The sequence below is a fragment of the Ornithodoros turicata genome, unplaced genomic scaffold, assembly GCF_037126465.1.
Source record: "Ornithodoros turicata isolate Travis unplaced genomic scaffold, ASM3712646v1 ctg00001143.1, whole genome shotgun sequence".
Classification (NCBI taxonomy): Eukaryota; Metazoa; Arthropoda; class Arachnida; order Ixodida; family Argasidae; genus Ornithodoros; species Ornithodoros turicata.
Genome location: NW_026999478.1, coordinates 97,904 through 109,455, shown reverse-complemented (window position 1 = coordinate 109,455; position 11,552 = coordinate 97,904). Strand labels below are relative to the sequence as shown.

The window sequence follows — 11,552 nt, the reverse complement described above, 5'->3', positions numbered from 1 at the left end:
TGTGAGATGTGGAAAAACATCGCTGGAGCAGACGGCAACGTCCAGGGTATCAGTTTGAAAAGTTCGGGTGAGGAAAGTGGGCGATCCATCATTAAGCAGATGCAAATGTAGGTCCTCCAAAACGTCTGCCCAGATCTTCCCCCGACTGTCTGTTTTCCTGCTGCCCCACAATGGGTGACGCGCATTTATATCGCCCAGAACAAGAAATGAGGCCTGTGAAGATCGCCCGGATCTGCGATGGCGTCACCGCAATGGAAGGGGGGATGTATACACTCACCACTGTGAAGTCCGTGCTTCCCAAACGTACCTTGCACTGAGTGTAATCGAAGGGGTCATGATATGATAACACCAAGGCGGCAGTAAAGTCGTCTCGGACGCACAAAATAGTACGACTTCCAGAGGGTTTGCCCAGCGTAAAAACAGTGTATCCACTTAGACGAAAGCTGGAAGGAATGTAGGCTTCGCAGATAGCTAGCACAGGTGTCTGGTACTTCAAGAGGAAAGGTTTCAAATCGGGCAGCTTGTTGCGAAGCCCGCGTGCGTTCCACTGGACGAAAGTAGCCGACTTAAAACTCCATCCTTACTAGGGAAAGAGGTCCTTCAGTGCTAGGAAGGCCCTCACTTCAGCCAGCTGGGAAGGGAAGGCAGCTACAATCGCAGTCAGCTCAGATAGGAACAACGGCAAGAGAGACCTAGTGAGGCCGTCACTCCCAGTGGCTGCTGGGATCGCGTTGGGCTGCACCTGTGCAGGCAAATCCGTCTCTCGGGGCCGGGCGGCCTCCGCATAACTACAGCGGTTACGTATGCCACTTGAGGGGACTGTTGAAGCATTCTGGTCAGCGGGCGCAGAGGGACGGATGGGAAGTCGCGAGCTTCCGCGTGCACGCTTCACTTCTGAAATGAGTGGCTTCTTTGGCTAGTAGATGCCTCTCTAGGTTGCGGAAATACATGCCTTTAAGTTTCAAAAGTATCCGCTCGTGCGCCAAAATAACACGTCATCCAAAACTTTCGCGTCCATGAATGAATGAATGATGACTGGAAGAATAGTGCGGACATATATAATTTTCATGGTAACGCGAAAACACTCTGGGAAACGTCCTGCGAATTTGGTTTCCGTTAACGTTACCACTTTTGAATTTCGTTTCCGTTTCGGCTTGTGGTAGGGGAAGCTAAAAAAAATTTGTTTCCGTTTCCATTTTCGTTTCCTGTTGAATTTCGGTAATTACCGTTTCTCGTTTTTGCGTTTACGGTACCCAACCCTGGTCATGACAGCCTATACATATAATCGTATTGTGAACGTCCAAATCAATTATTTTCGTACCATTTTTTTACTTTTTTTTTTCCACCCGCATTTTGCAGTGTGCACAAGCATGTCACCCAGGACCAGCGGGGGGGGGGGGCGAGTTTTCGTATCGAGCCCCCTCTACCTTGGAGGTCTGGCTACGCCACTGAGCACGACATATAGTGACAACCATTACCTTCATAAAGGTGTAACTGCTCCACCCATTTTTCCGTTCACTTTGAGAGCCTGAGCAAACTGAACCGAGTTTCCCCCACACCACAGTTATTAAGCTCGAGCGTTCTTATTGTCCCGTTCGTCTTCAAGGCATCAGAAATGTGGGGCATACTACGAGCACTATCATTAGATTCATTTATTTTCAAATCCTCGATCAAACTGTTCTCTCTGAGCGCAATCGCGATAATTTCCAATACATCGTCAGGCGTGTGATAGAGAAAGAGGTCCTTCAGGTATCTGTTGCGTTTTACAATTTCCGCCAGATGCACAGCGGCAGCTTTCTTGAAGCTGTAATCACGGATTTGCAGAGACGTCAAGTGGTTGCACTGCTGAAGTGCTTTCAACAGGAGCTTCATCCCCTCTTTGCTGACGCCACAGTAGTGTAGGACAACAGATTTCAACTGCGGTGACCTCTTGAGTCCTTCCGAGAGTCGTGACGCGGACTCGATATCCAGCTTGAGGTAGCGTGCTTTAAAATGCTCTAGCATGCTCTCGGGTCTGATGCCTTCAAGAAACACGTTGTGGTGTGCGCATACCTTTCGGGTGCCTGCTTTGACGCTTTTAATGTTAGAGCCGTGTACGAGGGCAAGTTTAAGGGCCGTCGGGAAGTGGACAAATAGGCTTGTTTCGTACAGATCTATTCGTTGTATGCAGGGGTGTTGTTTCACGAGCCAGCAGATCAGGAACAGAGAGTCCAGCAACGCAACCTCAGATAATAAGGTGCAATCATTTGACGGTATTCGGGAGACATTCAGCTCTCCTGGCTTACTTTCGTGGAGCTGAACATCAACGGAAAATAAGATTCGATTGCAGAGTGTCACGTGCTCAAGCAACCAGTATCCTGCCTCAGCATTCCTGGAACAGGATTTTGCGATGTCAACGCCTTTTCGTTTGAAGACGTTCCGCACAGAGAAAATTCTTGATGTCACCGTTGCGGGATCAAGGAACGGAATTTGTCGAGCGGTCTCGGCGATCTCCGGGTGGCTCGAAACGTAGTTCCGTGCGTCTCCCGCGCCGTTAAATGTCATGTTGTTCTGTAAAGAGAAGTAGGTAGAGTTGGGGCATGGGCAGACAACGACAGTTTGCAGTTCAGTTCTGTGAAAGTTGTCAGAGCCACGATGTTTGCGAAAGAATTTTGCGAACGAGACACCTATAGATTCAAAGAACCCATTCAGTTTCTTCCCCCCCCCCCCACACGAGCCATGCATGTTCGTTGTAGCATTCGCCGCACTCGTGGTATTACTCGAAATGCAAGCTTTCAATCACATGCAGAAGTCCATCTCGCAACTGCCACAGCATAGAACAACCAACGTCACACGGTCACAGTGCAAACAACTGAACGGCAACAAGTTGGCAACAAAACGGCAACAAAATTTCCTATGGTGAAAAATTCGTAAAAGTGTTCTCACGCAACGGCAAAAACTCTCTGAAGGTGAATACCCTTAATTTTCCGACGTGTACATTTTAAAATATAATTTTGGGCCACGAGTTTGGTAGAGTTGAACTACGTTCAAAGCTAGTGGCGAACGGTCGTGCCCGAAATACAGTGGCTAGCCACTGTACCCGAAAGCCGCGGTCTTGAGGGGATTACGATGATCTCTGAAAGGGACGCGACCTTCGGTCCTACTTTTCTTTCAATAGGAGGCAGAGTACAATTGACCAGTCGTGGAACCCAGCTCTGCCCTTCCGATCTGTTTTGGTTTCGGTTTGTCTACCAACGTCATGATGAAGTTTCTCGGGTAGAGGTTTATTACAGCGACCATGTCGTAGGCGTCGTAGGCACCTGTTCCCAGCGCGGCATTTGGAAGCTAGCGGTGGTGTTACTCATCGGTCCTCTTCTTGCTTCCTCAATTTGTGCAATACTTCGTACTTCAGCTTGCCTTAGTATTTCTGCACAAGCGGTGGATATTCCACAGAAGATGTTTCATTCTGGGGTTGATTATCATCATCATTCTACGCGTTTTCATAGGAGCTGTCGCTGTCGTCTGCTACGGTAGTCCTACGTCCGCTTCTACGCGTTCAAAATTCAAATTTCCATTCTCCAATCATAATGTAGATCTCGCGTGCCGATGAGTAGCGCCCCTAGCGGATCGTGCGGACGGGATCCTCATGGGGATGGCCGATTATGACATGGTCATTATAATATCTAGCAGGTTGTGAACATAGGTGGAGGGGGGATTTCTGAAATCTTGGTATATTCATTCTGATAACAGTGGTCGCAACAGCCACAATGGGCCCCTACCGGAATGCTACATGAACATGACGAAGGCATAAAGCTGAGCTCGGACCTGTGCTATTTTGTTTCGCGTTTGTCCGATGAGGATGCCCGCGTCGGAACGTTACGAGTAAAGTTTGTTGCCTCTTGTGTCCAAGCCGGTGCTTTATCTTTTTGCGCCAATCCCCTAAACTGTCCCTGGGGCCCCATCCAGTGGCGTCACTAGGGGGGTGCAGGGGGTGCGGTCCGCACTGGGTGAAGCGATGGAAGGGGTGACGCGCAGTACCAATACTGCCGCTTCCTCCCATTCTCTGCGGCACGATGACGCCAAAAACAAAATAAGGAGCCTTCTACGAGGCTTTTTTTTTTCTGAGTGTGGTGTAATACGTGTATTGATGGTGATCGCCTGGTACGGAAAGGTATCCGTTAATGGGACATGGGTGGGGCGGAGGGTGACGTAAAGAGCTCCCGCATCGGGTGACGCGTGCCCTGGCGACGCCACTGGCCCCATCCCCGGCGGCCCTGGTCACAGTACAAACAACTGAACGGCAACAAGTTGGGAAACTGCGACACTCGTCCTAACACGCCCTTCGAGCCCCACGCGGCGAGATGTAGTGCACTTACCGTTTCCTACAGTTTCCTCGTGATGTCTGGAGACTACTCGCATGAAATGTGGGGAGCTCGGTAAACGGGTACGGATTAACCAGCTCAGCATTACTCCTCCTTATATTTTGCAACGTCTGCAACCTGGGTCGTGGACTCGCCTTTTGTCTTTCCGTCAAGCTTCCCAGCGCCGCATTTGGAAGCTAGCGACGGTGATACTCATCGCACCTCTTATTGCTTCCTCAATTTCTGCAATAATCCGTACTTACCTTACTTTTTTTTTGTTGTTGTTGTACAAGCAGTGAATGTCCTACTGGATGCTTCTTTTTAAAGTTGATTAACACGTACGGGAAGATATATTTATTAGAAGAATGAAAAAAGTGTAAAATACGAAGCGACGTCGTGCAAAACTATGCGATAACCTCATAACTGCGGTTTCTCGTTTCCTGTTGTTGTACTTTCCGGTACATTCCCCATTCAAATTAGGGAGAAGAAAGAAAGAAGGGTATGGAAAAGGAGTAACTTCTATAGCTGCAACCTAGGTCAAAATAGCATCTGATAAAGGGTGTAAAAAGGGGTGGTAAATGAAATTATCACTTATCCAGATTGCTACAGAAAGGTGTGCGCCCCTGTAGCTCACCCAATCAGAAGCGGGAAAACGTGCTATGCGTTGAAGTTCTGTTTTGAGAGTGAGGTAGCAGACAGAACTTTGCAACCTTTTAGGCACAACATATAGTGAAAACTATAACCTTCTAAAAGGTGTAACTGTTTCACCCATTTTTCTAAGAGTGTAGGGAGAGACAACTTAACGGTCTCCCTTGTGGTGCAACGAGAGATAACATATCAACTTGGAAGAAAATGATGGGATAATTCTGAATTCGAAGCTTATGGTTTTCAGGTTCGGTTAAATGTGGGAGCATAACTGCAATGAGTTATCATGTAATGCTAGAGGAGAGGACCACGCGCTTTGGAGTTTGGCCTAAGAGCAACTATTTTGGCGACAGAATGCGTTTTGGTCAGATTCTTTCCCTGAAATCAGACAACTTTCTCAAGGGACTGCACCGCTCATACGGTGTATCTCCCTGAGCGCAGACAAAAGCTCACCGGACAAACGCTTACGCTCGTAACTTTGAAGGCGAACATAAGCTCACCGTTTTATTTGCTTATTGTTTTCCACCTGTTTTATTTATTGCATTGGCCACTAATAAAAATATTGAAGACATGTCAATCGAAGCCTCTTACATATTTGACACGTTGCGGAGTGGGTCAGTTCATGTAGAATATGCACCCCTCGAGATTGACCAAGGTTTAGGTCATGAGAGACTCTTACGTTATTTGGACGTGTGGCAGTGGGTCAGTTCATGTAGACTGTGCACCCGTGGAGAGTGGCGAAGGTTTTGTCAGGAGAGCCTTTTATGTATTTCACACGATGGGGATTTGGTGACTTCATGCAGAATATGCACCCGTCGAGACTGACCAAGGTTAGGTCAGGTGAAGGCTCTCTTGACCTAACCTTTGTCAGCCTTCACGGGTGCATATTCTACATCAGCCGGCCCACACGCCAACTTTTGAAATAGATAAAAGGCACTCCTTACGTCATATATATATATATACGGGTATATACGTGAGATATACGGATGCATATTCCACATAAACTCAAACACTCCCCAACGTGTGAAATACCTAACAGGTTCTCCTGGCCTCCCCTTGGTCAGTCTCGACGGGCGCATATTCAACATGAACAGGCGCACACCCCAATTTGTGAAATAGGCACTCCTTACGAAACATTGTCAGTCTCGAAGGGTGCGCAGCGTCGCCAAGTGAGAACTGACCCTTACTACGCTCAGGATCATGGTTGTTCAGAATATGATACTGTCCTCTTTCCAGTAGATTTGTTCTTTCTCGAGATTTGCGCGCGCTTTTCCGTGACAATCTGGATGTATACGATAATCCCTAGAATAAAGCTCCACTCTTCTGTGAACCGATAAATGTATCGTTCGGAAAAATGGTCGATGGCGAGAGTGTTACGCAGTAAAGTTGGGCTTTCAGACTGCACGTGTTGTTATCGCTGCACGGCGTGCAGTTGTGCAGGCGCACGGTGTAAATGCAGTTGTACAGAAAATCGAAAGAGAAATAAACGAACGCAATGTCTGCTGCTTAGTACAATTTATTGCCCTCAAAAGTTCCCGCCACCCATGACCATGTTAGTAAAAGAGAAGACCAGGGTCTCTTATTTCATATACATGCAATTGATCATTTCGTAGTTAAGAGATGCCGGTCAACCATGTTGTTCATCCTTAGCCGGAGCATGTCTTACACTTGCTTGCCGATGTGCAACTGTTCCCAGGGCAAGTGACATCAATACAAAGGCATAGCGAGGCATCGGCGCATTTCTTGCACCCGCTCCCCACTGTGCAACTTCTGCTAGGGCAATCGGAATCGGAAATAATCGGAAGACAAGCGCAGAGGTCGACTACAACTTGACGACCTGCAAAGGGAAAAGTCCTCACAATGATGCCTATACGGTGACATCGTTAATAATTCCAAAAGTCCTTACGTTCAAGCTCGTGTCCTTCAGGTGCAGCTTCACTGGCGACAAATGCACCTTAAAAAGAAAGGGGAATTTTGAGTTTCTCGCACACTCAAGTTCCCCCCAAACTTGGATCCCACCAGGTGAGCTGTTGCGTCAGGCGCTTTCGACAGCTTGTTACGCGTCCTGCGCACCTGTTCACGTGACTACCTCATCTCTCTAAACGTGCTACCGAATGACGAGGAAAGCCTTCGTGTAGAAAACTTTCTGTTGTCTTAGGGCGAAGGACATGTTCAAGGAAAAAGGAAAGGATAGGGGGGTGTATATCGCCGTTTTTCAGTGGGTTCGGAATAAGTCTCAACCTAACTCAAGCTGAATTATCCTGGAGCGATCCGCTATGGGTAAAAGACGGGGACAAAAACCCTAGTTTGGAACCCGCCAATGTTTCCAACACCGTGTGTTCTTTTCAATGGTTTACCCAGAATTCTAAGCGTGGATGGGTGTTGGAAAAACTGGGTGGGGGTGCGTCATTATCATAGTTACGTTATCATAACATATCATCACTGACATGTATCTAAACCAGAAATCGTAAGGGCACCCCCTGTAGGGGATACACAGGTCAAAACGTTAGTGGGTGTCACTGAACATTTGGGCGGTGTTAGGGGGGTGCAGGAGGTCTTGATAAATTACTGGTTCTTGTGCTATCCTAGGACATCTCCTCCGGCTATAGTAGAATAATTGTCAGTTGAAAACAACCGCAGCTCTCATAATGAAGCTTTTGGTTTGATCAAACTTTCACAACATCTTATATTAGATCCCATATTAGTGTTACCAAAGAGGAGGACGAAGACAACAGCGAAACGTAGAGGCGTCATTGTGTCCACGAAGAGATCGTTGAAACTTTCCTGGAGAAAGAGAATAAAAGAACTTGTTTGTTTGAAGTCCTCAGAAATAGTTTTGGTAGAAACCTCACTTCCTTCGATACAGCCATGTGTAGTTTCAACGAAAGTGAAAAATGATTAAAGAAATATTAAACACGTATGTGTTTGTCCTTCTATATATGTGTTCCAGCCTCAGAACATGACTTGCGAGTTTCGCATCTGAAGTTAGGGTTCTAAAACTTTGACGTTGACGTTGAAAATACGCTTTTCGCCTGTTGTGCTTTTCTGATGATAAATGGACACTATTACAGGAGTCTTTTTTCCAACGCCCTCGTTTTTCAGAGTCATCTTTGAGTCGAGATATTTTGAGGGAGGAACAGACCGACGTCTTATCATATCACAAACGTGGTATGGTTAGAACTGTGCCAAAGGAGTCGTGGTTATGAAGTGATTAGATGTATTCAATTGCATTACACCACATAATAATCAACGCAAAGCAATGCAAACAGCAAACCATGCTATGTAGTACAGGAAGTAATAAAGAGCGGTTATCTCTCAAAGAAGTGCTTACCTGTATAGAGAGGATACTGCAGATGTGTGTAGACTACAGAAACTGCCTGGCTTTTATATAGGACACTCCATACAGGCTACGTGATTCCATTATACTTCATAAATCTCTGTACGTGGACCGTTCCAGTAGGTTTTTAATGAGATTTCTGAAAGTTCTTCGACGAGAATTGACTTTCCAGTAAGTACCTTGTACATGGCATTTCCTTTGCAAGCACGCGTTCACAGCCACATGTGCACGTGGGATATAAACAGATTTCGACGCCAACCGTAATTAAGATTATGGCCATGACCGAGAGAGGGATTCAGATTATACAGAGCGTGGAAACTGTTGTGTGGTGCATGGATTCGCAGAATACGCAATTAACACGTACACGAACAAAAAAAAAAAGGAGGGATGACACACAGCCACGTGAACGCAACATGTTAGAAAAAAAAGACGCGTGTTGCTTACTACGTATTCCAAGGAGGAGAAGAAAAAGTAGAAAGAAACAAGGATGGCAAAGTGTAAAATACGAAGCGACGCCGTGCAAAACTATGCGATAACCTCATAACTGAGGTTTCTCGTTTCCTGTTGTTGTACTTTCCGATGCATTCGCCATTCAAATCAAGGAGAAGAAAGAAAGAAGGGTTTGAAAAAAGGGTAACTTCTATAGGTGGCACCGACGTCAACATGGCGTCTAATAAAGGGTGTAAAAAGTGGTGGTAAATGAATTCATCATTTATCCAAATTACAACAGAAAGGCGTACGCCCCCGTGGCTGACGGAATCAGAAGCGGGAAAACGTGCCACGCGTGGAAGTTCTGTTTTGAGAGTGAGGTAGCAGCCAGAACTTCGCAACCTTTTAGTCACAACATATAGTGACAACCATTACCTTCTAACAGGTGTAACTGCTCCAGCCATTTTCTAACAGTGTAGGGAGAAAAATTAACGGTATCCCTTGTGGCACAACGAGAGATAACGTATAAACGTGGAAGAAAATGCTGCGCTAATTCTAAATTCGAAGTTTATGGTTTTCAGGTTCGGGTCAAATGTGGGAGCATAACTGCAATGAGTTATCATGTAATGCTAGAGGGGAGGACAACGTTTTGTGGTGTTTGGCATAAGAACAACTATTTTGGCGACACAATGCGTTTTGGTCAGATTCTTTCCCTGAAATCAGACAACTTTCTCAAGGGACTGCAGCGCTCGTACGGTGTACCTCCCTGGGCGCAGACAAAAGCTCACTGGACAAACGCTTACGCTCGTAACTTTCAAGGCGAACATAAGGTCACCGTTTTACTTTCTTCTTGTTTTCCAGCTGCTTTATTTATTACATTGGCCACTAATAAAAATATTTAAGACAGGTCAATCAAAGCCTCCTAGGTATTTGGGTAATTGCATTTTAAATTGACCAAGGTCCGCCGATGACATTTTTTGATTTCAGTGAAAAAAATATATGTTGTAAATGACCTTAAGTGAAGACGAAAGCAGTTTCCCGGAGCTTCCTACGATCAACCAGTCCACAGATGGAGAGGGGGTAAGGTGGCGCCGTCTTCGCGAAGTAAATTTTTTCTCGCGACTTTCATGCCTTACTCATGCCACTTCATTTGCATCACAGCCCTCATAGCTAGCACAGGTAAAGTCTGGGAACTCTAGTATACCTGTCCGGAGTGAAAACGGTTTCACTTTAAAGGCACGCTGAAGAAAAAATGTCGAAATCAGCAGATATGACAAAAATTTCACGTTACCCGCACGCAGTGCTTCCCAAATTTAAATTTCATTAAAAAATTCACACCATGTGCAGCATTGGCAAAACTGTTTCAAAAGTTGTTGCTATACTCGGCTACATAACGTCAGTCAGTATACTCAACTCACAGTCACTGCAACGGCATATAAAAAGGGTTGCACGTAAATAAGAATGCCGACGTGGACATGTCCACAAATAAGTGTCATCGGCGGGAGATCGAAGGCCCTGTGAAATGGGAAACGCGCGATGGCGTGCCACTCGTAAGTGGAGTCGGAGTGTAAGGCCGCAACGGCGAGACCTGGGCACAGAGAAAAATTCGCTGCGTTCAGCCTATTAAAATAATGCAACATATTTTTGCAGCTGGATTTAAGGGATACGTTGGCCTTTCAGTAACCGCAAAATTATCGGAATAAGTATTACAGGGGCTGAGGTATGCCATACAAAACATCGGCAATTTTCTGCTCTCACCTAAATTTACGGACATTTCTTTCGGCAACAAAACGCGTTAGAATAGTTTTCTCTATATTGAACGATGGAGGAAAGATTGCAATTGAAAGCACACTTCATTTATGAATATGTGACTTGCCGTCGAGAGGCAATGAGCGCTAGAAAACGTGCAATTTTCGTCATATCTGCTGACTTTGGCATTTTTTCTTCAGCGTCCCTTTAAAGTGACACCGTTTTCACTCCCTGGAGGTATACTATAGTACCCAGACTTTACGTGTGCTAGCTATGAGGGCTGCGATGCGAATGAAGTGGCATCAGTAAGGCTGGAAAGTCGCCAGAAAAAATTACGTCGCGAAGACGGCGCCACCTTACTCCTCTCTCCGTCTGTGCACTGCTTGATCGTAGGAAGCTCCGGGAAACTGCTTTCGTCTTCACTCAAGGTCATTTACAACATATATTTTTTTCACTGAAATGAAAAAATGTCATCGGCGGACCTTGGTTAATTTAAAATGGAATTACCCAAATATGTAAGAGGCTTTGATTGACATGTCTGGTTGCAATACAGCTATTCCGAAATGGGTTGAAAATCGTACATTTTTTTCTTAGAGTGTAGTCTCTAACTTGTTTTTATTAGCAATGCTTTCGTTGATTTTTCGTGGTCGTGATTGTGTACATGTCCACAGCCGCAGGTTTCGTCCATTAAAAAAAAAAAAAAACACAACTTATGGACGTCTTTTTGAACGAGGCGGACATACGACAGCTGATTCTAAAACTAAATAGTCAAGAATTTCGCGCACGCTGCACAGCTGTGAGAATGCTACTGCGTGCCCAGTGCTACCAAGTACTGCGTGCCCAATGACTGTTTGTTGTGTGTCCATTGTAGGGTCGTTTACGTGGGGAAGCAGACGTCTCACTAACGAGCAACTACAGTCGTGCCTCGTTAATATGGACACTTTCGTCCCCACCAAAATCATCCATAAAGTGAATCGTCCATATTATCGAATACCGAGGAAATAACAAAAAATAGTGCTTTATTTAAAAAAAAAAACATCCAGAATTAGTGC

General features: G+C 45.7%; 1 protein-coding gene and 1 long non-coding RNA gene across 2 annotated transcripts; both read right to left on the bottom strand.

The window, feature by feature from the left end:
* Window positions 1-1,515: 1,515 nt before the first annotated feature.
* On the bottom strand, window positions 1,516-4,444 carry LOC135376540 (uncharacterized). The gene is made up of 2 exons (XM_064609075.1): window positions 4,356-4,444; window positions 1,516-2,550 (listed from the first exon to the last, which is right to left on the bottom strand). Exon 2 carries the CDS (start codon window positions 2,542-2,544, stop codon window positions 1,516-1,518), a length of 1,029 nt encoding a protein of 342 aa, XP_064465145.1. The 5' UTR covers window positions 2,545-2,550; window positions 4,356-4,444.
* Window positions 4,445-6,485: 2,041 nt separating this feature from the next.
* On the bottom strand, window positions 6,486-8,383 carry LOC135376547 (uncharacterized). Its single transcript, XR_010417736.1, has 4 exons — window positions 8,317-8,383; window positions 7,697-7,769; window positions 6,892-6,939; window positions 6,486-6,822 (listed from the first exon to the last, which is right to left on the bottom strand). It is a non-coding gene; the product is annotated as an uncharacterized LOC135376547 (long non-coding RNA).
* Between the last annotated feature and the right edge of the window lie 3,169 nt (window positions 8,384-11,552).